Raw genomic sequence first — 26,183 nt, 5'->3', positions numbered from 1 at the left:
GACGCCAGGAAGGTTCCTCTTCCTGCTCCACCCCCCCTTACTCCCACACCGTCCCAGAGCTCTTCCTTGAAACTAAGGCCCTGATGTTCCCAAGTCACCTGCAACTGCTCTGTACCCCTTCTCCCCAATGCAATCTGACTTCAGGGGGGCTTCTGTTCTGTATTCTGTGAAGGCCTTCAAAAATATTCTTCCTTTACAGGCACAGGACTCATTTATCCTTGGTTCTAATACACTTGACAAAATGTATATGGCAACCTGCAGTCAAAACATCCCTATATATCAAAAAGGTGCCGTAGGATTAGGTTTCCAAAACTTACACAGAGCTCTTTCCTTGAAAAAGGCAACAACTACTTATTCTTTTTTAAAGCTTATTCTTTTCTTACTTTTATTTTTTTTATTACTGATAACCTGTTGAAGTGAAACATCAAAAAGCTACATTAAATTCTCATACAAACAAAAGCTAACCTCCAAGACTCAAACTGGTGAAGGTATCTGACTGATTTCCAACTCGAGCTGATCCATGCCTATGCTCCATACGTAACTTTGTTCACCAAGTCAGCCCTAGCAATGGGATTTTCTTTGACTCCATTTGCAGAGATCTGCAAAGCAAGTAGCAATGCCCAGTAGTTGAACCAGGTGCAAGTCAGACACTTTGGGCCCCCAACGTCAATGGAAATGCTCTAAACTTGAAAATGCTCTTACAGATTTCGAGTAACTGAAGACCAAACTATTTTTCTTTTTATCAGAGATCCCAAATTACTATTGCATTGAAGATATGGGACAAATTCAGGGATATGTTAATACCAAGGAACACTACTACAAAACTGGAAGCTGGCATGAAATGCCTTTCAGCTGACAGTTAGAAGAAAGCTTCTAAATTAAATAGTCTTCCTTAAAAAAATGTTCATATGAGGGTCTGGCAGTACCACTCAACTCACAGATGAAAAGCATTCAGAAAAGTTGTTTCCAGTCATACCACTGACCCACTGGATAGGTGTAGGCCAGTTATTGTCTTTAGTTATTGTTCTTCTATTTGTAAATGAGCTGAGATTCTTCAGCTTTACCAATCACTGTATGATTATGGAGCAATAAAATGTGTAATATTTTTATTCTTTTCTGTTCATATAACTAAAAACATTAACATCCTTTACGTAATATGCTTCATCAGCAGATTTCAGTATCATTCATTTTTATAGTTATAATTTTAACTTCAGGAATTGTAAGAGCTATGGAGAACCATATTAAGCATCATCCACTTACATGTGCAACCACACAGAGAAAAAAAGTCTTCATGAAATTAAAGATTTATTGACTGGCTTGGGGATAGCAATTCCACCTATGTCAATACACAACAGTAGATGGCTAATCTTGAGAACAAGTAGCTTTAAAAAACAGGTTTAACATTGGGAATCTGATAATACCAGCTTTCAAGTGAACCAGTGTTTCTATTTCTTGCTAAGTACAAATGCATAGATCTTAATATTCCTTCACAGTCCTTAAGGTCTGCGCAGTTTCTTCTCATTTGCTGACAGCTATGCATAGCCATCTCTTCGATCTGAAAACAGCACCATTTCCCATGTCTGTTTTAAATCAGCCAGCGTTGTTCAGCCAACCAGCCAAAGAACATTGCTGAAGAAACACTATCCGTGGGGTAAGCGTGCTGCCAAGCCAGAAGCAAAAAGGACTGCTGAGCTTTGCAGCTTTGAAATCCTCCTAGAAAAAAAAATAACTAACAGTGGTTCAGACTAGCAGCAATACTCCTCTCCAAAGCAAGGACAGTACTGGCAGCTCAAACAGTCATGCTCTTACAGGAAACAAACCTACCTAATCTACATTCTTTTTAAGAGAATTCAAAGAGATGTTATCAACAGCTAGTATTTGTTCTTTTCATGGGGGACTGCTTGCTTTATTTGATTTTTATTTCTTAATATATAGTAGTATGCCACAACATTTGGGCTGTGAATATCACAGTTGACACTTTCCCTTGCTATCCACAATTAATATTATGAAGATATTTGATATTTGTAAAGGTCTTCTATTTTAAAGACTGTACAGACCACTTGAAATGAGCCGTTAGAACCATTTCTGATCAAATTTGGCTTAAAGATGTTCAAAACACTCCTTTGTTTTGTCAGAACAGTAACTGGGAGAACATTTTCCCAATAAGTGATCAGCTGCTAACAATGACATAAAGATATCATTTTTATAAACAGTATCAAATTAGGGTCTGAAAGCCTTTTGAAATTGTATACAAAACAACATTCAGAAATTCCATACACATTAAAAACAACAACAATAAACTGTATCTCAAACTTGGGAGCAAACGCCTCTGTCTCTGGTAATAGAAAATAAATTAGCCTTATCATTATATGGCACTCCTCTAGGGAAAATATATTGTGAACAACCTCCACTATTCAGTAGAGTATTTTCTTATGGGCAAAACAAAGCGTGAGGAATACAGCAACAAATACATGGCTTACACTAACAAGCGGAGGGAGAAAGTTAGGAATCCCTAATGACACTGGTAGAATTCTCTAATATTAACAAATCCAAGTTATTTGGCATCTATAAATAGAAAACCCAACTATGCTTCTGACACTAGAAAACATTCCCAAGTATAAATGATCATAGGACCAGCTCCTTCTACCATGCAATTCAATGCACACGGCCTGAAGGAAAATAGCTTGAGTAAAATTAAAGCTACTACTTTGCCCAACAGCAATGAAGCTCAGTGGCTCAGTAAGGCCTTTTAAAGGGTCCTAGGACTTGCAACTGTCATCTTTAAATCTCAGCAAAATGGTATTAAATTGGACAACTGAAAACATCATATTCTGTTTTGTCTCTATTGGTCAAGTGACTCAGGTGCAAAGTGGAGTGTTGCAAAAGGGAAGAGGATTTATACTGCTGAAAGATAGGGTATTTAAAGGGCCTGTGGGGTTTTGGGGGCTTTCTTTGCTACAGACACAGTGGACAAAAGACAGTATATTAACATTCAACTATGCTCTACTAGGCTCAATTTGCTTATGGGAACTGTCCACCTCTGAATGTCAAGCTATTCTTAGTCAAACACCTAAATGCAGAGGCACTGAGGACCTACAAACCTCTTGGAAGTCAAAAGGGATCTTGTCAATATCGAAAGTAAACTTAACTCACTCACATAAATGCCTGAATTTGGATTTTAGAGCCCCAGTTCAGACATCCAGCTTGGAACAATGCAGCAGTCATGTCCTTTGCATTCTCCTTGAAGACTTACAACCACGGAGGAAATAAAGAAAATTCCATCCACCCCATACTAGCCAAAGACCATACTATTTTTATGCAGGTTCTTAACTTCTTACTGTGCCTCTTCCATTGATAGTGATGCTACAACTGTTAAAAGTAATGAGAAGTGTTAACCAACTAGGGCTTGTTTGGCTAAAAATGGTTTGTTTTTGCTGAAGGAATGGAACATTACCATGAGAAAACATATGTCTGGAGCAACACTAAGGGTTGCTTCTTCCCCCCCAACCCCCGCCCCCGCTAGTTGTTAAGACAATAAGCTGAGCAGCGGGAGAGAGCGCTCTGTTCTTGAACTTTACGTCAATTATTAACTAACTCAAGGTCCTAACACCTTGTTAAAGGCTAATTCAACAATTCTTCCAACAAAGACTAGTCCAACAGAAATCTAAGTGAGACCACAGCACACGTGCTGTTTAATGTTAGTAGGAAGGCCAAAATTGTGCTCCCCCCCAACTTAAAAGCAGTGTTTGGCTCCCCACCTCCCATCCAGGAAGCTACCTGCCTCAGCTAAGCCCCTCTTTTCAAGATTGCTACTGAAAGAACCAGTGAGCCTCAGCAGCAGCTACACAGCTGCATGTATTTGCTTATTCTTAAAGGTAGCGCTTTAGGGAAGGTAGCTCTTCCTGCATCAAAAAACACACACAAAACACCCATACACGAACAATGGACGATCCGTCCATTGTCAAAGGGTTAATTTATTCTTTTAAATAGGTTTTGAAGACTAAACACCAGTACCAGGCAGTGGATACAGGAAACATCATGCATAAGCTCTGGTTACTCTCCCACACAAGCAGTCTGGCTTAATTTTTCCATAGACTTTTTCCAAGCTTGTTAGTTGTGCTATGCAAGTTTTGACTGTGCCATAACGGGTGTCAAGCCACTACGTACATATCAGCAGCTTAAGAACCTTTTTCAATATACAGACCATAAGCATTTTTTCAATGAAAATGTGTAGCTCTACATTGTGTATTTAAATGTAACTATAGGTTTGCTTTAGCTATCCCAAACATTGAATTACTAAAATAAAAAGCCCAAATGCGGATGCAGTTATACTGGAAGGCAAATAATTTTACAAGGCTTGAATTGCACAGAAAGAAAAAAATCAAATCAGACTTTACATAAGAGGGCTTGCTGCTTTCAGTTCTCCCTAGTTACTCATGTTACTGCTGCTTAACTTGTTTCAAACCGAAACAACCTTATCATTTGGTTCAGCTAACTCATTACTCCTTTGAAACAGATGAGGATGTAGGAACAAAGCAGCTCAGCCAACAGAGAATTAAGAGGCAGTAACCTTCAGCCTAGAAGCAGCAGACAGTACCTAAGAATCAATGCCTTTTCTGCTGGTACTGCTGGAGCCAGAAGATAACAGGAAAGAGGGATAAGAAAAAGAGGAATTCTGCAAATATCAGTACTTACGTAATTTTTCCAGCAATACCTAAGAAAATTTTGCAGGTCCACTTTAAGTTAAAGAATGGCCACATTCACCTGAACTAAACATACAGTCTATGCTCCACTGCCAGTCATGGCTGGCCTTCCATGTCACCTGGTCCTGTGCCTGTGTAGCCCCAACCCCACCCCCCCCCCAAACACAAAAACACTCTTACCCATTTTTCACAGAACCCACCCCTAAGCACTGGTGGGGCTTGCACAGTTTGAACAATGTTCTGCAAATGCTAGGCACAACGTCATCTAACCAAAAGCTCTGCAGAATACATTTCCTGGACCACAGTGTCTCCTTCCTACCCACTTCATAATTATTTGAGTATCAGATAAACTTCTGTCAAAGGTTATTGGTCCCTTTGGAGAGAAATAAATTGTTTAGATTGGCAAACAGATGGCTATGCCTCTGATTAACCTCAGCCCCCAAGTAACTGCTTCTCCTCAGACAAACAATAACGCAAACAAATACTTTCATGATCTTTCTTAACAAGTAAGAGTCTGTTCCACATTCTGAAGCACGAAGCAGGCCATGGGCTATGTTACTGCACAAGCTTTTACCAAAGTTCTTTTGTATAATAGCAAACTTTCATTCGTTTTATATTTCGCCCCTTGCCTGGTTTGCAGCAGCAGGTTTGCCTGCCCACACTGGTTTTGGCATTCAGCAGCATCCACTGTTAGCTAAGGAACGTGGCACCAAAGCTTTTCTTCATCTGTCTTGCTGCTTTCATCTTGCAGAGCTGATGCTCCCTCTGGCTCCCCAGCTCTCCTTCCCAGAGCTCCCTGTTACCCTTCCTCAACTCCACACCCCACTGGCTGGGAATTCTGACTTCAGAAAGTAACAACAAATTTCATTTTAAGGAAGGAAGAAGCAGAGAAGACTGTTTTTCTTTATTTATCTCTCATTTATGATTCTAAGGTAGCTTAAAAAGCAGCAGCATCTTCTCTCTCCACTCACTTAGAAATGCAGGTATTTTCCACTTCGGAAAACCCAAAGCAGTAGAGAGCAAGCAACAACACAAATGTTCAAAATCTGTACAAAAGTATAAACAAGAACTAAGGAAGTGAAACTTAACTGAGTGACAGCATAGGGGATTTTTATTCAAACTGCTCAAAACTGTAGCTAAGTTTCTTTTTATAAAACTTATTGGAACACCTAAAAGAAATCACCCTAGTTAAACACTTGCAGATAAAAGCTTCAAATTTGTATTTAGGAAGCTCTCGGTAACATACTTGAACTGAAAGAAAAGAACAAATTTGACAGTAGTGCTATTTCCCAGGCTAAATAAAAATAAATATGAGAAAATCCTTTCCTTCTCCACTTTCTTACAAAGCTTCAAGCTTTTTTCCTTCCTTGGGTAAAAAGAGAAGGTATCCTTTCCACCCACAGAAGTTATCTTATATTCAGCATTTAAAGAACTGAGCTAGTCTCCAGTTTTCACATGCAGAATAACCTCCAAAATTGCACATTCTCACTGATTTATAAACAATAATCTTACTTTGGGCCAGCAGACATCACAGGACAACTCTCCTCTGTGCAGAAGTCTGTAATGGTTCCATACAGCATATTGATCTGGTTGAAGAAGTCGACAGCTGTAAAGCATTTAAAATATCAATTATCACTCTGCAGGGTAACGGCAAAGCAAACTTCCTGCAGCTTCAACTGCAAAACACACAATGCTGAAGATGAGCCTGTATTTTTTTTAATAATAATAAAAGCTTTGTTATGGCTTTTTAAGATATAATATAAAGGAAATGTGGAACATGACTACCAACTAACTTTCTTGAACATTCTCTGGCAAGAGCTATTGCACTTTTCACTGTAGCAAAATCTTCATTTCAGAGAGAAAGAAAATGAGTTATTTCCTCTTCCAAATGTTTGGTGCATTCTGTTAGAATCCCAAATTCTACTGGCAAGTTTCTAATAAAACAAAGATTTTCAAGTATAAACTTTCCAAATAGAAAGAACTGTTGCTTATTAGCTGACACAAACGTCCCTCAGGCCTCATATCCCAAAAGACTTTAAAACACTACACACAAGGAGAAGGATAAGGGTGTATAGAAGGCATGACATAGTTAGTATCAAGTGAATTCTGTTCCTCAGATTATCAATTCATTACCAATGAATGTGTTAGTCCACAAAATTTCCTCATTTTAAAACTATCCTTTTGGGCCTTGCTTTTGAGGTTTTTTCCTTAGGTTTTATTACATGTTTGAAAAAACTGTTCTCTTGGCTGAAGTTTTTTTAAACAGTCTACAGTTGACTACTGTAAACAGTTTTTATAAATTAGCTTTATCTCCCCTTAATGAATGCACCCCCTCACAACTGCTGGGAAGCACAGAGCACTACCAAGGTATTGATACGAAAGTTTTATCATTTCAAAATATTTTTCAAACAGTAGATGTCAGAGGTGAAATTTAAGAGAGACCAACAGGAAGCACTAGGAAGTAAAATTTAAACAAGGCAGGGTTAAGTTCTCACCACTAACTAAATGCATGACAAGGCTCCAGAATAATAGTTGCACTAAATATTATTTCCCTTATCCTAGAATAAACAGCTGTCAAAACTTCTGCTTCTGCATGAACACAAGTAATACAAACAGACAAGAACTTAAGACTGGTGGAATTGGCTTTAGTTTCCTTGTTTGTTCATTTTTATGCATGGATGAAATTTAGCAATCATATGAACATTCAGATCAAGTGTTGAGGAATCCAGCTCCTTTTATTTACCCACAGTGCCTTACAAATTTCACGACTACACCAGCATACCCTCAAGCTGAAAGGGACTATATGTAATATAAAAATTAGGTTAACGTCCTAATGCCCAGTTCATGCTACATTGCCCCTTACTCTTAAGGGCACTGGGCCTGCCACCTTGGACAACAGGAGCCCGTACAGCTAGAAGCTTCATTTGGCAGTCATGTCTGCAAGGTTAGTCCTGGTGGTGAGGAACCGGCACACAGTCTGTCTGAGCTTGCAGCATGGCATATTCTCATATGATCAATCTGCAGAACATTGTGGAGTTAAGAGCAGCAATACACTCTTCTTGATCTGGTACTGAACCACAGGAAAGTCAGTGTTGTGGCTGTGACAGAACAGTCAAAACTATCTTGTGTTACTTGGTAGCCACCCCAAATCCATGTCCTTTACTTAAATCTACAGAGAAATACATGTCTTCTAATGAAAAGTAGGCCAACATCCTGAATTTCGGCACCAACAGATACCACGTACCATGAAAGGAAATAGAGTGATGAAAAGGGAGGGATAAATACTTTAGCTCCCCTCAGTGACTTTTCAAGAGAATAAACACTGAAGACTACATACACATCATGGCAGCAAATTACAGCTATTGTCCAGCAGATGCAGAATACAAGATACAACTGCGTCATGACACTTTCCTGGTATCAAAAAAGCAAGTAAATATTGGTAGGGCATGCACCCACTGGAGTTCATCTTCAGCAACAAACTCCCCTCCTCCTCTCAAAAAAGCAACAGCAGAAAATAGCAAAAGGAAAAACTGGAGAGGGTTGAGAAAAAAGTTACAGAGGATATGGACTTTTAAAGCTTATTCGGGCAGGGAGAGGAGGTATTTAACACAGTAAACACAGCAAGAAGCACTTATACACTGCTCTTATTTCTTAATTGTACAGAAAAACTGTTAATTAAGTTTCCATTTCCCATTTCCAAAAGAAACCACAGCCCAACATTTGCCCCAAAGCAAGCATGTTCAAAAACCCACAGACTTTGACACAATGACTGATTATTGTGAAGCCCACTCTTGCAATTCTCATAAGAGCAGGAGACACATCTCCCATCCGCCAAAGCCAGCAGTGTCTGACAAACATGAAAAATGTAAGCACCTCCTTTCCAAAATGTGCAATGCAGTACAGTGCCTGCATGCATTTCCATTTCCTCTTTTTACTCATGGTTCTGAAGTTTGTAGGGTTTAGTTTACCCTTTCTAAGTGCTTTTTTACTTGAAGAGTACACATTGGTGTATTTAAGAAATACTCCCATTTCTACCACCAAATATGTCTGTGTTTTCCAGACACTTTTTCACCTTCATCAATTCTAAAGTAATAGGTGTACTGTATTTCTGAAAGAGATTTTAATATTTTTGAAATCAAGAGGATTTCAAATGAAACTAAGAAGAAACTGATGATACATTTCTTACCTTAGAATTCTTCAGTTTGAAAATACATACTTTAAAAATCCACATGTAGCCAACTCATTACCGAAAAACATCAGTAAGGCTATGGGTTGAGCAAGAATTAGAAAGGAAGAGAACATTTGTGCCTGCACTCTCAGTACATGAGGGACAAAACCAACCACCGTAAGTAGTGCTTTTATTTACTTATTAGACACCTTGATCAATGGAAGAGGCTTAGAGTTACCATTAATTTATATTGGGAGTAGCAGAGGGATACTTTAAGTCAAGGAAGCAGCTGATCAAGCTGGTTAATCACTTCTAGGAAAAAAAGAAAAGCCCTCTCCCTCCCCCCCAGTTTGCTGCACTGAGGCATGGAAGATGATCATTTCACTAGAAAACACAGCTGTTAGCACAAGGCACTTCTGTCAATTGCTTCACTGCCTTTCCCCACCCAGCTAATTTAGCAGTCAAATCTTTTGAGAAGGGAAAAAGACCACCGCCACACAGGAAAGAAAAGACATGGAATGAGAGATCACAAAAAGCAGAAGGTTGCAAGCAATATATGAAGGTCCTTAGTAAAGCTTACTCATAAAAATGGGCTGTTTTTTCTTTAGACTGTTCTGCAAGGCAGCGTGAACTTTTTTTTTTTAATTGAGAATGGTGTCAACAATTTCAACATTCTCCGCAAACAGTGGCAGCTCATATACCAGAGCACTACATGGCTAATTAAGAATTGGAAGGTAGAGGTCAATATGACAGTTTCACTTCCCAAACATGTCAAATAGAAGCAGAAACAGAAAGAATCACATAAAATAAATAATTAGAAGACATTTATCTTGACTACAATTTATACTGCACTGCAGTGTACAATTAACATTGTACAATCAATAAAGTCAATTACACAAAAGACCAGAGAATAACCAGACTGGGCCCAGGGTTTGTGGAAAAATCCTGCACAGGATGATAGGACTTTCACTAATCCATTCTTTTAGGCCAGAAGAAAGGCAACAAATTCATGAAGCAGGGAGAGGAAGGAGGAGGAAACTTGCTAAAGCAATCAGAAAGCATTCATTTCGGCATCACTGTTTGGCCTGCCCCGGCTGAGAAAATGGAGCTATGAGAAACTGCCTTATGGGAAGTTGAAATAATCAAGTCAAAAGTTTACCAGGGCAAAGGCTGACAACGTGGTAGAAGCAAAGCAAGGAACTAAATTTAGGAATACTGCAAAGATCTGTGTTTGCTATAGACAAAAGGAAAGCCAAGCCATACATACGACTGTAGTCTTAATGTGCTTCAGACTTGGTCCTCAGCATTTAGCTAAGGTAAGGTCTTAAGCCGGAATGCAGAGACTTGACTATACCATTGAACAACAACCCTAGCAGGAAGAGCTAGACTAAACACGTTAAGAAGGCACTGACATGCCATTTTCTAAAAACAGCACTGGCATTTCTACCTCAGCATTTGTTTGTGAACAAGCGCTCAGACTTTAACCACTAAGAATAAGAATTATTTTGTTACTAGAAACATGTTTTTACCATATGGAGCATTAAGAGTTTTTGTCTCAGTGAGCCACTCTGCAGCTCTCAGCTCTAAACAAGAAGACATTCACCTCTCCCAACTGCAGCATAGTGCAGAGTGGTGTATGCAGGACAGAAGAGCCCACTACACTAGAAAGAAGTACACAGGTGTCCTTCAGCAAATGTCGGTCCACATTCAGTGTCCCCCTCACAAAAGATAGGTTAGCCAACTTACTGTTAACTGCAACCCATTCATTTAAGTCTTCACCCTCTGGAAGCATAACAGCCATTCGAAGATTACCACTTCCAAGCGTGGCTTCGGCATGTTTTAGCAGCTCGTACTGGTGAGACCCCTCTGGAATATTCTTCTTTGGCTTGAAGGTTTTAGAAGAGCGACTACCACTGCAAAAGGGAGAGCAAATATTTAGAGAACTTATGAGAAGGGAGAGGAAGAAGGAAGGAAGGAAGTACAACTGCAAGATTAGCATCGAACACTTTTCCTACTCCTCAAATTTCATGTAGAAAAGGAGTATTTAACAAAAACCAACACAGGTAAGTTTCAGATGCCTTTACTTTTTTTTTTTTTTTTTTTTTTTTTTTAAGCAATTAAATCACTCCCCACTAGCCAGTATTCTCAGCTAGGTCACTTACTGTTAAGGCAGCTGAACAACAGGGAATGCTTAGATACTCATCTCTGTCTCTCTCACCAAATTGGCAAGACAGAACCAAAAAAAGTATTTAAATCCCCAGAATTTCAATAGTTACATTTCAAGAGCAATAGTCTTGCTAAATAAAAATCTTTAGCCTTAACAGTCATGAAGCTTGTCACCCTGATATAGGATACTGAGTAACAGAAAAACCCAGGTCCTTTCTAACACCTGCCTTCAAGAGACACAAAAAGTCATCACACATGCAGAAGATCAGCTGGTCCAGACTTCTCTCTTTTCAGATCAGCTATGGTGTGTTAAATAAGGTTACTATTAATTAACTGAAAATAAGCAGCTATTACTTGGAAAAGCACATGCTTTGGAATCTTACCTAATTCAAAACAGTATCTTAGCTGTTTACCACTGGTGCGTTAGATCCTAATAGTTGTGTCAAAAAGTTGGGGGGGGGGGTTTAAACAGCAACACAAAATACACTTTACAAGTATCTGATGTTATTTAGGAACTTAGTTTTTAAATTGCAGTTGCTCAAAAATATGAAAACACTTTAGCTGAAAACCATCTTCCTAACTATAAATTTGTTTGGAAAACATGGACTGAATTAGGACTGAATTAGTAAAAAGTTTAGATATTTGAATGTTAAACGATGACAGTGAACTCCAATAGCATATTAACCCTTAGTATGACAGAAACATGAGATGCACAGAACTCCAAATATTTACAGAAGAAAAGCATCAGATAAGCCAATATTTGTGAATTTTTTCTTTTGGAAAAAGAAAACTGAAGAGACAGAAAGCAGTGAAACCCAGGCCACAGAATTTTCAATACAAACATTGCCCAACTTTCATTTCTTGTTACCAAGTATTTGCCAATTTTTCAACAGCTCTCCACAGGATTGAATTTCTTTTATTTTCTTTTTTTTTTTTTTCTTTTTTAAGTGGTACAAAAAACTGTTTTGGGGTAGAGGTGGAAGATAAGAGTGCTCCAGGGCTCACCTAGTGTTTAAACTGCATAATCAAACATGAAAGGGTTGTAGCTGATCTTTGGAGCAACTCATGGTCACAGAGAACACTCCAAAAAACTTGTTTTTCATTTTGTTCCCCGCCACCACCACTCTGCAGCCTGATACAACATAAAATTAAAAAAATAAAATCACACATTTCTAAAATCCTAATTGCTAACGGATCTAGCAGAGACACTATCCACGCTAAAGTATATCAAAAATATTGTTCTTTCCAAGACACGTGACAGGTGATCAAGAGAACATACTGCATGCCGAGCATGTGACAACGTTATCTGCAGTTAATTAAGCCTCCATTTAAATCTTAGCAAGAGCAGGGTAAGAAGAAAACATACTGAAATTGGAGATAAGTAACGAGCTTCCCAAGTTCTTTTGGGGAGGTAACATCTCCTTCCTTATAGGAGGATCCTTGAATACAGACCAGATGCCACAAAGCTGGCTGTTAGAGATCTAAGTGGTACTGATTCTACTCTGGCATTCCCTTGCCACAAAGCAGCATCATTTTTCCCAGGCCTCAAGAGCAATCCTGTTTTCTAACCCTCATTAAAAAGCACTTTGCCGGATTTAAAAGAATTGTTGGATGGTATAGAGGATTACGCACAGGACAGGGTATAATTCAGATGGATAGTAGGTGCTAGAACGGCACCGGACAGTGTCTACTACTAGTGTCTACTGCAATCAGCTACTAAATGCAACTAGGAGCCAGAAGCAGGAAAATCTGTGGCTCCCAGATAGTCTGTTACAGGACACTTCTAACACGCACTCAGTCATTTGCATTTTACCCTAAGCAAGGACACCAGATTCAAACCTTAAATAAAATAATTGCATCCCAGTGGGAGTGAGAAGCTACAGCGGCTCAAGGAGTTCCCTTCCTTTCCCACCCCCCAGCCACCTGGCGTTTGTTGCCAAGTCAGGTTCAAACCAATCCAGAAGAAAAAGCAGCCGTTAACCTCCCCCATATAACTGACTGTTAGAGAAGCAGGTTTTTCTCTTCAGGAACACACACCCTTTATAGCCAAGATGCCAACAGAGGGAGTAAAAATACAATCTAAGACATTTGGCAATATGTCTGCATGGAGAGGGCTGACACAAGGTCATGTGCACAAGAGTAAGAGAGACAGGTACCATTATCTTTGCACGTGTGTTAATTTAAGCAGAAGAAAAACAGCCTAAGATGAAGACCAGCAACATCACTTTCTGACTTGCCCAGAAGATCTTGCTCTAACTGCGTATCTCAACCACTACGGAAACCAGCTCCCAGTACCTTCACAAAAAGTAAGCCCAAAGTTTCTAAGCACTTAACCTCTCCAAAACTTAGCTAATTAATTCATTGCATATGAGAAAAGAAAATAAAAGATTCACTTTTCCCCCTTTCTCTTTCCCCCACCTTCTCTCAGGGCCAAGCTTACGTCAGCTGCTCTTTCAGAGAGCTGTTACTTAGATACAGCGAAGATGACTGAAAAACATAGCTACTGCAACTGGTCTGGTGCAGTTGCCTGAGGCAAGAGCTATAAGCTCACTCTACAGACTGCTGGGTGGATGGAGCTCTGTGTGCCTGACGAGAAAAGCTGCTCCATCAAGACAGAGGGAGAACTTACCACGAGGCTCTAGATTCAGAGAAGCCAGCAGTCAAAAATCTACCGTCAAAAGGGCAGCGCCCCACTTACAGCTTCAGTGCAAAGTCTTTGTTCAGCAGGAGGAGATGGAATAGGAACATACAAAGCAATAGCAGATGGAAGGTTTTTCCATAACTAAACCAAGCAAAGTTTTCTGTTGGTGTAATCAAAAGAAGCCAACAGAGGTGCCAAGGATCTAGAACAAGGCCCAAGGAAAGCATGTGAAGAAAATTCCTAAAGAGCACTGTCTATTTTGAGAAAACTCAAGAATAAAGATTCACATTGTCCAGATCACAACCTTGCTAGATAATAAACAATGTCACTGCAGGCCTGTTGAATGTCTAGAGAGATCTCTTCTGGTCAAGGAAGCAGAGAAAGCATGACATGTTGGAAAGTCATTAGAAATCACTTAATCTCTGCTATCCTGTTTCCCATAAACAGGGAGTTTCTCCCCACAAGCTAACCAATCCCCAACCAAGAAACCAAGGTGCACAACAATTTGGTCTCATCAGCTCTTCCAAATAAGCCATCCCTTGCTTTTATACCTGTATTTGCCTCCACTATCTCTCTGATCATTACTTCTCTAATTCAACACAGCCATTCCTAAAACAGCAGGAAATGGTCTTATGCAAAAGATAGTGAAGTGAGAAGACAGTCACCGTAGAAAGGAAAGTAACTAGGGCAAATCCAGGCTGCTGATCATCATGTGCTATGGAAATATCTGCAATTTTGGCAATAAATAATCAAAATTCCATGCGTTTGTGAAATTAACCATGCAAGAAGTCAGCCAACTGCATGTGGCACACTTCCTGATAGAGTTCAGAGACACAAGAATACAGCTTCTCCAAGCCAAAATCCTCATAGGATAAGTTTGCTTTGGGGCAGTCTAGTTGTAAATGCCTCCACAAACATGGTTTCAACTACTTTATTACTCCAGAAGCTCTCCTGTTATTTAACCAACACCATCCTCTTTTATTTATATCTCGGCATCATAACTTTAATATCCCTTCAAATGCTTACCTTTATCAAGTAATCCTGCTTCCTCCCTAAATCCTGAACACAACAGCCTTTGTCTTATTCTTGCTTTCTTATACTATGATTGCCAAACCTGAACTGAACACCTTATAATAAATAAATAAATAAATAAAATCACTTTTTAAGTTAGTATGTCAAGCTGGTTTGTATGAAACAGATTTAGAAAGTCTTATTGCTCCGAGTCTATTGCCTCAACTATCTGTACATTTTAAAAGTTTTGTTTGGTAGCCATTCAATTCACATAGTAATACATGTCTTCATGAAGTATGACATTTGATTTTCATATATATTTCGTAATAGAATTAGTTATATCTGTGGACTATTTTTTTCCTGAGAGTTTAAAATGCTCAGAGGTAGTAGGTAGCACCTGCCTTTCCCTGTTAGTCCCTGAACTCTCCTTCAGTTTCAAAATGTTATATTATTGCAGAAGTGGAAGGGGACAGTAAATCTCCCTGAAACACCACACTGAAGATTTCGTTTTCCTTAGACGTTAAAAGGACATGAAATAGAGAAAACATAGTGTCATCTTCTGAAGTTGTCAAAATCAAATTTCTATTCTTCCAAAAGTAACTGACTTCCCCCAAAATTCATGCAATTCCAAGGATATTTAGCTCACTTCACTCCCACACTCAACAGTTCTAGAAAATTGTGCCCTTCTATTTTTACAGGTAAGTTCAATTACAGAAGTGCCAGATGCAGTTTGATTTAACACTAAATCAGGCAATGTGGTTAAAGTAATTACTCGTTCAGTCGAGCTGAGCCTCAAAGGCTCGCTAGGAAGCCACATCTCTGAGCCACAAGCGCTTCCCACTGTCGGAATCCCACATGCCACTTCGCCTCACAAAGACGTCACCACACGCCTGTAAGCAAAAACACAAAACTTCCTCTAAAGCTGTAATTTTATTTAGTCATCTGCTGACAGGGAGGGTTTTAGTGACACAGATTCTGCAGCCTGGTCCGTGTTAGGTTTGCAGAATCTCATCTCCAGAAGAAAAGAGAATTCTTGGGCATCTTGCTTACACCACACTTGCCTAGATGCCCGAACAAACCCAGTCCAGCTTCAAATTCAACACTGGCAAACCTTTAAAAAACAAAGAAACTAAATGTCCAGCCAAAGCTCTTGCTATATTTCCTTTTAACTGGAGGAAAGAAGCCTCAGAAGAGAAATCCCTACTTACATTTCCTACTCTTAAGGGAAGCACTTCAGCTGGCTTGGTTTGGACCTCCTCGCACAAAAGATACCTTGAACACTTCAGTCTTCCACTGGAGCCTTTTACCTATTTCTGTAAGGCTTGTTGCATATCCATGGAAATATGAATTAAAACAGAGAACTTTAAAAGTCCTTATGCATAGAACAAAAACCTTACAGCTTGTTCTCACCAAGAGCTAACTTACCTACTGTTGTACTGCTGTGTATAGTCCATACTCAAAAGCAAAAACCTGGTCCTGAATCTAGTGTGCTTCCTGATCCAGCATACTGATGCCTGTCAGAGTCCAAATACTGCCTTTACAGAGGCTGCCAACCTATCCATGCCGCAGCCTCCTTACATCCTAAATCACTGAAATTTTGACAATACTCCACTGTCTTCCCCAAATTCTTCTTTTATGAAAAGACTAGAACAGGTTACCCCATAATTCAATGACAATGCATTAGAGCATCTCAGACTAGTGTAATGCTTACAAAATGCCCAGAAACCCTACTGCATTGCTGGGAAAACGGAAGAACGGAAAGAGGAGATATCACACAGCAGAAGGTGCAAAAGAATCTGATAATCCTTCCCACCCACCCTGCATAACTAATTGTGCATCACATACAAAGTAGACATGTTTTACAAGACATAATGATCTCATTTTAAAATATCACAAGTATTTAACTTCCACGGAAGGTAGAGACCACTACTTTTCCAATCTGTTACAGGCTACATGGAGGCTCAAGAGCACACTGCTACAAGTGCTATAAATCACATCGTGCAACACTCATGAGTGGACTGTTTTGTCAAATGCTGGGAAGAACAGAAACTTGCCCTGAGGAAGAATAAACAGAATATACTGTAATAGCATCTGTTTCAGGATGCACCTGATACATACATTCTTCTCAACTGTATAAACAACTAAGGCCATGGGATATCAGCTTTATTTCTTTCCTTAGGGGAATGTCCACATAACTAACTTTGCAAGTATGGCTACATGACTCAACGCCTGCAAAGTGTGTTCACCACCATGGTCCAACTGAAGCAAGTCTCTTAAAATAGCTTTTTAAACCAGCATTTGGAGGTGCTCGAGAGATTCTGAAAAAGCAGAACTCACACGGAACATTTACCTGGTGCATGGAAACTTTTAGTATTTCAGAACCTGCTTTCTCATCTTCAAAGGCCTTCACAAGCATTAATTAATCCTTGTGAAGTATCTTTGAAGTAGGTATCATTAGCATCTTGTTATATACAGGGAAGCTGAGGTAGAGACTCATTGCCAAAGACCAACAAGTAAGTTTATCAGAGATGTCCTCAAAATTCAGTTCCGTATCTCCTTGTCTCCTTTCTCCTGCTGTAACTCTTTTTAAACCCTGATATACAGAAACACTGTGAGGTGGGAACTAAGCACCAGAAAAGCAAGCATTTCCAGCCTTCAAACAATAGTATTGGACTTCAAGTTATAACATCATGCTAAGGTTAGACCCACTGGAGTACGACCATACTGGTTTCCTAGAGCCAAAATACCAACATAAAAATTAAAATAAAAGCTCCAGCTACATTTTAGAAACCAAATTAATATTCCAGCCCCTGAAAGTTTTTTTCTCCATGACAATCAAAGCATCAGGAGGACAATAGGAAAAATTAAATAGTACATGTTCAAAATCTACACTGACAAGATTTAACTTGAGCGTTTCTATTTATAACACTGAGTAGTCACAACATTTCTCTTCTGAAGAGAGAAGGTTTGTGAGCCAGGCATCACATCTCAGTTCTTACAATATCAGAAGTCAATAATTTTTCAATCTAATTCCCACTCATTAAAATAAGCCTGTCTCATCAGTTCTGTTTAATTTGGAGGTGACAATCCAATGCAAGTATTCAGCAGGCAAGTACTCCACAATTTTGCATTCCTTTGAAGCGCCACTATGCAGCAGGTTTAGGAAAAACAACGTAACAATCAACATCCAAAAGAAAAAAGACAGTAACGAAGCTTCAATCCCTTGTTCACAGAGGTTATAGTGGAGCTAGCCGGGAAAGTGAGCCATTTTGCTGTTTTGACCCCAGGACCATACAGCATCCAAAAGGATAAGAAAATCCAGGGCCTAACTGTGGACACCTGTACACAATTTCCGGAATGCAGTTCTACTCCCTAACGCTACTTTTCATTAAGGTAACCATGAAACCCCATGAACATGGCAGGCTAACAGCTCCAAATGAGATATGGCGCTGTCCATCCAGCCAACTCAGATTCAGAAGACTGGAGGTGCTCCAACACAGTACGATACTGCCTTACAACTGAACATTAGAAAGTATGTGAAGACTGTTCAACACAGTCTAAGAGCTAAAAGTCAACAAGCGTACGTATAAATAGAGCATGTGCAAGTGTGGAATTGAATAGCTCTCACCTAGAAAAAGGTCTGTGTGTGTAAAATTCTTCAGATAACTGTCACGGTATGATTCTGGACAGTAATAAAAGCAACATGCTTCTAGAGAACATTCCCATCTAACAAAAATAACTTCAAAACTTTTTTATATATATATATAAAAAAAAAAAAACAGTTAAGCTGTAGTGAGCACAACTGTCCTCACTGGCAGGGAAACACAGGCTTTGCCAATATCACAAACCAAACCAAAACAGACAAGTCTGGGGATTAGCTAAGAACTGCCAGCTCCTCACAAAACATAGCTGGTCTCCCAAAAATCTAAGGTAGTGCTTGGAAATCAATTCCAGGACTAGATATTTCTTTTCTAATCACAGGAAGAATGGGTTGCGTCAACTTGAAAAAAAAAATTCTTGGACACATGGTCTATTGGTAAAGAATATATGTTGCTTATTGTTTACCAACCTTGTTGTAGTAAACAATAACTGAAAATATTTTCATCAACAGCACAGAGATGATGCTTCCCAGGTTGGCTATTATGAGATGTGAGAATAACCTAGATTGTAATTACAGGTAATTAATCCAGGTACATTAGACAATTATCAAGGTTAAAAATGGTGAAATTAGGGGGCCTACAAAATGCCCCTTTCCAAAGCTAATACTACATTCGTAACTGAGAGGCCTCCTCTTTATTAAGGAATGTCCTTTACCCCTTCTTGTAACATACCTATTGCCTACCAAAGTCACAGTCAGTTGCCACGGCTACAAAAGACTGATCTCATGCTTTATAACCCGAGGAAGAAGAGCCAAGTTTCTTCTTTCCAGATTTCAGCATGCTCCTTCTGTAGCACTGTAATTAGGGAAGCTTTATAAAGCATCTTCAGGAATAAGTATCAGATCTTGCCAAAATAATAATTAGGCTTCCAGATATTTTTTATGCAAACCTATTTCCATCACATTTCCATGGTAGCTCTTGCTCCCTCCAAAATGGGACTGCTTGCTAAGCTGAGCTTTCAGTTCAGATGCTTGACTCACTTGACTCTTCACTGCAAGGAAGGGAGCTTTGTTTCCAACTTCTAATGACACACTCTCTCCACCCTTACGCTGGCAACCAGCCTGGCCACACCTTCCCCTTGGCCAGACGCCCGGAAGGTCAGGGAAAGCTGCAGCTCCCACCTGCGCAAAAGGCCTTGCTGGAGGAGCAGGAGCTTCTCCCCTCCGATCCCCTCAAACACGCTTCCACTGAGCAAAGCCATGCTGCCCACAACAGCCATTGTGTTGCCAATCTGGTGTTTCTTCTTAAAAGCCCCAGATTCTTGAACTTGCAAAATTAACAAGAAATTCAAATTTGAAGAAAAAAAAATCCCAAGGTAACAGCTGAGAACCACAGCTTTCCTCAACAGGTAGGGTGTCATTTCAGAAGAGAGAAGAAGGGAAAAGTTTAGTTTCAAACATCATAATTGCTTAAAAATAGCCACGAGCATAGTGAAACTTTTGGATTTATGTATCTCAAAAGAAAGCATCACAGACCAGGGCTGTTCAAGACAAAATCCTGATTTTTCAGCAAGTGAGATTGCCCATGTTGGCAAAGCAACATGGGTTATTCTTAAAACAAGTGCTTCTTCGGATGTCTGGAAATGGGGTGTTTACAAATCCAGACAAAAGCTCGAATCTCACTTCTTTCTTTTCAGTGCAATACTATCATCTTGCAGTAGCTCAGCTGGTTAGAGCATGGTGCTGCTAATACCAAGGTTGCAGGTTCAATCCCCGTATGGGCTATCTGAGGGTTGGACTAGATGATCTCCAGAGGTGCTTTCCAACCTTACCATTCCATGATTCTATTTCTATATTACTATCTGTTCTTCTCCATCCCACTCTTTCTTTGCTACACCAATAATTTTATTTTTCATGTTGTTCAGTCTGAACATACTCTTCAATTGGTATAGTGACTTTCATTTTTATAATTGATGTGAAACAGCACTTTCTTCTGCCAAAGTATTGACAGTGAAACAAGTATTTTCGTGACAGTTTTGATTTTATATTCATCAAAGCTGGAATTAAAGCGTGTCCTCTTTCTCCTAGAAAATCAACTGTCTAGCAGATTAAAAAGTCATCTTATCAATAGTTCTTAAAAAAAAATAGATACATCACTATAGACAAGACTCCACATGTCAAGAGCAAGAGTTTATCAGATGACTCACATCCAGTAAGGGAAAGGTTTTTTTAGGGTAGCCTTAAGGAATGGTTTTGCTTTTGCTTGTTCCAACCCTCACCACCCAGTGTTGCAGACTGTCGTAATACAGGGTTTGATTGTTCCTCCCACATTTTTTAACAACTCTTTCTTCTTTTAAGCAGTGTCCTTCATAAAACAAATTATACACATTTTAGAGTCAGTGAAATGAAGCAAATTCAGGATCCATCTGGCAAAAGCCGGATGCTCCTAGATGCACCACAACTCAGGTGAAGAGAAGTTTTTGTCTTTATTCCCCAGCAGTCTCTCTCAGAGGAAGGCAGAAGGCTGAGTGATCAGGGGACAGAGGACTGGCCCTCAGAGGCTGAGCCATTTATTTCTTCCATGTGGCACCTGCCCTTGCGTGCCCTGCACTTCAGGGTCAAATCCACCAAAGTTTTAAGAGGCCAGAGACCCTTTTCTACAACAGCTAGGCAGGCACCTACACTCCCTGCTTGTTTTTCCATCTGCAACCTCATCATATACCTGTAAACACAGGGGAGGTGTTATGTTACAACGGTCATCGCTGAAACAACACCCTCCACGTAGGTAGCAACAGGATTCCTACTGTTGACCCAACTGCATGCAGCTCTTCTCCTAAGAAATCAATTCCTAACACAAAGAACAGACAAGCTTCCAGTACGCCATCGTGCAAGCAGGAAATCATCAACAGTTTGCTATGCTCACGCACAAAGTACATTCCCTTGTTTCATTTACAGCACACTCATTTAATACAGTTTCATCTCCTGGAAAACCCTTAAAACAAACAAAACAAGCCAGAGTTTCAGTCACAGAATACTAATGGAATTCTCTCCACGCGCTCAAAAACAGAATTAAACTAGTTGTCAGAGTGGCCATCAGCTATAGAGGTAACTCAACTTACAAAGCATTGTCCTCTGTAGGACTAATGCTGGTGATGGGGAATGCAAAAAGAGGACAGCACAGACAGACAAAAAGGAGCACAGTTTACTGAACGATCCACCAAAGAAAAATTGAGAAGAAAGGAAAGCAGAAGCACACATTCAGCAAAGCTCACCAAATTGACTTGCAGAGGCAGACAGCAATGAAGACAGCAGAGAAACTGAAACACATCCATGTTGTATGATCTCTAGACTGTAAAAAGTCTTCTGTCTCCATTTTTCTCAAAGCACCCCCACAAAACCATGGAAAAGCCAGTAACTTCAGGATCATTGTTTTAAACCTCCCATACACTGTAAAATAGAAGACCTATTATAGGCTACTCTCATTATTAAAGTTTTCTTTATTACTAGATAGGAAAACAATCACTGGTTCATCAGTTTAAGCTAGAAAGAGAAATGGCCAATGCATGTCAGCAGCAGAAAATCAGTAGCATTAGTGGTGTTGGAAGTGTAGATTTCTACCCAGCAAACACAGTTACAGCAAGATGAAGAGCCAACTGCTTCCTAACACTCCTATTGTCACAGATTAAGAACAGAGGCAACAAGCCAATCATAATGTGAAAACGATGCGCCATTTCAGCGGTGGACACCTGTAAGAAGTAAATGCATTTTAGCATTTCAGAGCTGTCCAGATGCCACTTGAGATGGAGAGCAGGAATTGATTCTAAATTTGCCCTAGAAAAAACAGTCTTGAACTGATGCATTTTGTCTTGCATCTGCATTGGGTGAAGAGCACTTGTACAGTCACTGTGCCTCAGGTGGCATGCAAAAATGTATTTGTCGCATCCCAGCCATAAGTCTTCTCTCAAGGACCTTTTAGATAGCTTACTATGTCTCCTTTATGAATGTCACTTCACTGTTGCTCCTGAATTTCTCTGTACTCTCCCAAGAACTTTAAGACCACTAGGGATTATTTGAAATAGTTTTTCACTCAATTTTGCAAGCAAGATGCTTTCAGTGGAGACCCAAGAACCTCCACAGAAAGGAAAAAAGATTATCCAGAATGTTTTACTACATATTTCCTAGTGTTCACTGTCTATCTTAAAATAAATGCAACAGTATCCTCACTCACAGAATCTTACTACAAATAGCAAAAATAAGGATTGCTCTTAGCCATTTTGTCGGGTGTTTTAATAAAATCCCACTTTCCTTGACTATTTTAATCCTCATAACCATGTGCGTGTACATGTGTGCATACCTTGGAACTGCAGGACAAAACCAAAACCAGATTCATTTGTATTCTAGTGTCTTAATAATACTCATGTACTCATTCTTTGAAAGAACAGAGTAAAATTTATAATTTTAAAGGAGGTAAAAATGAAGTATTTCTTCCTCTCAGACTGTTTCATTTTTTCCTGAGAACCACAGAGAGGGAGTTCAGTATCTTTACTCTTTCAGTTATTAAGTTCTCCATAAACTAACAGTGCTATTTTCTCACTAATGCTCCCCTCCTTCCCCAAGGAATCCTTATTTCTGTTCATTAGCATTAGCTTATTTAAAAGGAAGGCCACAGTATGAATTCAAACCAAAGTTACAACTTCTTGTAGTTATGCTTCAAAGTTTAGTTTCCACTAAGGTTCAAACCTCAGGTTACTGAATGTGCCAAGTAAATCATTCATCAGAAGAAAGAACCACTCTTCTTTTGTAAAACCTACCCTTTCCCATACATAAGCCTTGGCATTGAAAAGCTGTCTGAACACTTATTTCTTCTGTACATGAACGTATGGCACATTTCCCTTTGAAAAAAAGCGGACTCAATTAAGCTGTAAAAAGTAGACTACTGGAAGAAGCTGAAAGGTTGCTGAAAAGGATGCCATACACAGCCTGCAGCAAGAACTGCTTTATGAAAAATAAAGCCACAGAGTGGGCAGTTCTGACCAGTCAGTGGCAAACAAATTCAGAATCAACAAAATCAGACAGCTGTGACAGAATATTACGTAACATGTTAACAAAGTATACCAGCAACTTCTCTACTGAATTAAATCCACAGACAGACTCAAACCTGCAAAGTTCGCAATCTAAACAATTTGAGAGTATGCCTCTTCAAATTTGTTATATGAATGATGAAGACACAAAACTGAGAGCACATACAGGAAGAACAAGATTTTGAAATTCACGTATTTTGAAGAAATTCTCTAAATATGCCATTTAGACTCTTCCAAGAAAACATTAGATTCTGAGAAAATATATATATAGTTAGATGGAGGGAAGATGCCCGATAACAGATGTGAGAGTGAGAACACTGCACAAGCTACGCAGACGCATGGAAACATGAAAAATAGAATAATGAACATTGTGCAGAGCATAAGGAAAGAGAAGATTTTTTTCTTTTTTTTTAAAGAGGGAAGCAATACTATTCAAGCCTTGGACTGGCAGTCAAAGTGAATACCAACAAGAGAGGGAAACAAATCAGTGAAGAATACTACCATCTACAGATAATTGGAAATGAAAACTGTAAGTTACCATTACAGAAGATGCAACTAAGCGAATTCCAAAAGAAATGTAAGAAATATACAAGTCTGGGCCTGTGTTTTTCTCTTTTAGTAGGAGAAGACAAGCAAGGACAAAACCGTCCCACAGAAAAGGCATATACTATATTCCACAACATACTGTTGCATGTCTTACCGAGGTTTCCTGACATTCAGCTAAATTTTCTTCACATACTTACATTACTAATGCATCTTAAACAATATCTGCTGTTAATAGTCACACCTTTTGAATATATTTAAGAAGAAGGTAGGAAGCACAGATTTACAGAATGCAATCTATATGCTGTTGAAGATGATAAATTATAGTAATAAAAGCTTGGCTCTAATAGCAAATTAGTTCCTTACTTATACAGCAAATATAGTGCTTGGAGAATGCATCTCAGAACATGGATCATTTCCCAAAACCCTGATCAGTACTTTTAAAAAACAATGCTTTAAGAATGACTAAAGTAAACCGAGTCATACAACCTATGAAATCACAGCAGTACATCAAAAAGAATTTTAAAAAGACTAATAGCTTAAGACAGTCTTCAGTTCTTTTAAAAACAGTAAAAATTAGCTGTTAATGTGTTTAAGAAAAAAACAAGATTAGAAAAGGAGCAACTGAACTGAATTTTAATGGAGTGGGGTCATTTCAACACATTATAAAAGGCCGTCTTTTATTGCCACCCTCACGCAAAACAGACTGATGATACAAACACTGCAGATCAAAAACACTGCAATTTCCCAATAGAAGCTTCAAAGCATATACTTAAGATTACACTTACACCTTGATTAATAGGTGCAGTGGCATCTGGTTTCAGGATATAACACAACAATCATTAGAGTCAAGAAATAACACAAGGAACAACAGGAAGAAGAAATGGACAAGAGGCAGTAATGAATAACCTAACAGCCTTCCAAAAATACCCTCCATTATCTCATCACAAAGTATTTCTTAAATATCTCTCATATTTAAAGCAATCCTGCATGTGCTAGGCAACTATCTTCAGTAAAGTTTGATTTTATGTCGCAAGTACCTTATCAAGAAAATCTAACAATCTGAAACATCTTAAAGTGTCATTTTCATTTCTGGATTTTCAATGCTCAGCAAGTCCCCAAAACTATTACTCTATTCAAGTAAAGCCAAGACTATTGCTGAAGTTGGTAAAAATGCAATTAAAATACAAACTAACAAAGCTAAATATAGGTTATTTTATTAAGGTTAACACAGGAAGCCCACCCAAACACACTTTGGGTTCAAATTTTTCTTCTGTCTAAAATCAGACATCTCAATTTTTTTAGTAAAAAAGGAGTTACCAAAGCTAACTTAAGCTCATTTATTCTGTCATGAAGAAAGGAATTAGACTTGGAATAAAAACAACAAATTCAAGCATTATGAGTTCTTATCTGCAATGTGTTCCTCTTCTGCAAGGAAAAGAGTAAGTTTTTGTACTTTGTCAGTGCTCATATCCCTAAGACACATGTAATTAACTCCAGAGGTAAGCTCCCACATTTAATGACGACATGCAATGATAGGCGACTAAAAAAACTGAATAGAAAAGGTGCAAGCTATAAAGTTTCAAATAAAACTAAACTGAAATATGGACAGAATCACAGGCGATACACAAGAATAACAAAAGGAATGGATTCAAGCCAAGGAACAGCTGTGAACTGGAGGAGGAAAAAGGAGAGTGGAGAGCGTGAACAAGACAGAAGTGTCTCCACACAGAAAACAGGAGGAAACTTGGAACAATAAGCTACGGTTGTTGTTGGATTTGGAGGGAGAAGGGGAAAAGAGGGAAGAATGAGACAAGGATCTTTGTGATTTGCAAGTTGTATCTGTGCAATGTTAAGTCTGTGTTCTGAAGGACAAGGCATAATGGACCAAAAGGTTTTAAGTTATCCTTAGCTTTCTCCTGAAGACAAACCTAAAAGAAGCAAGAGAAGAGTGAATGAATTCTCTTTCAAGTTACCAGGAAGTGACCACTTCTAAATATCTCAAAATGCAGTTTCAGGGAAAAATTTCTTTTACGTTCATGTATTCATAGTGGGAGGTTGTTGTTTTATTAACACAAAACTATCATCTCATATGTATGAATGTAGTAACCACTGACCTAGGTTATATATTTGAAATGGGAAGCAAAGACTTGAATTTAACAGAACAATTCTGAGATACACAATGCATTTTAGCACACTGAACAGAATTGGATTTCAAGTCCTGAAAAGTGTATGTTCAGTAAGATTTTTATATTCTGAAGTTCCTGGTCTT

The 26,183-nt window shown here is 39.0% G+C and overlaps 1 protein-coding gene across 1 annotated transcript in view; it reads right to left on the bottom strand.

Annotated features, from left to right (window-relative positions):
• The window catches only part of MOB1B (MOB kinase activator 1B), a 43,320-nt gene that overhangs the window by 9,180 nt on the left and 7,957 nt on the right, over window positions 1–26,183 (bottom strand). Inside the window, exons 2-3 of the mRNA XM_062574255.1 lie at window positions 10,618–10,784; window positions 6,216–6,309 (exon numbers count right to left, since the gene is read on the bottom strand). Of these exons, the coding sequence (XP_062430239.1) occupies window positions 6,216–6,309; window positions 10,618–10,784 (261 nt within the window). The remainder of the gene's footprint in view (window positions 1–6,215; window positions 6,310–10,617; window positions 10,785–26,183) is intronic.

Source organism: Rhea pennata, chromosome 4 (assembly GCF_028389875.1).
Source record: "Rhea pennata isolate bPtePen1 chromosome 4, bPtePen1.pri, whole genome shotgun sequence".
NCBI classification, from domain to species: Eukaryota; Metazoa; Chordata; class Aves; order Rheiformes; family Rheidae; genus Rhea; species Rhea pennata.
Note: the sequence above shows the minus strand (reverse complement) of the source record. Positions and strands in the feature narration are given on the sequence as shown.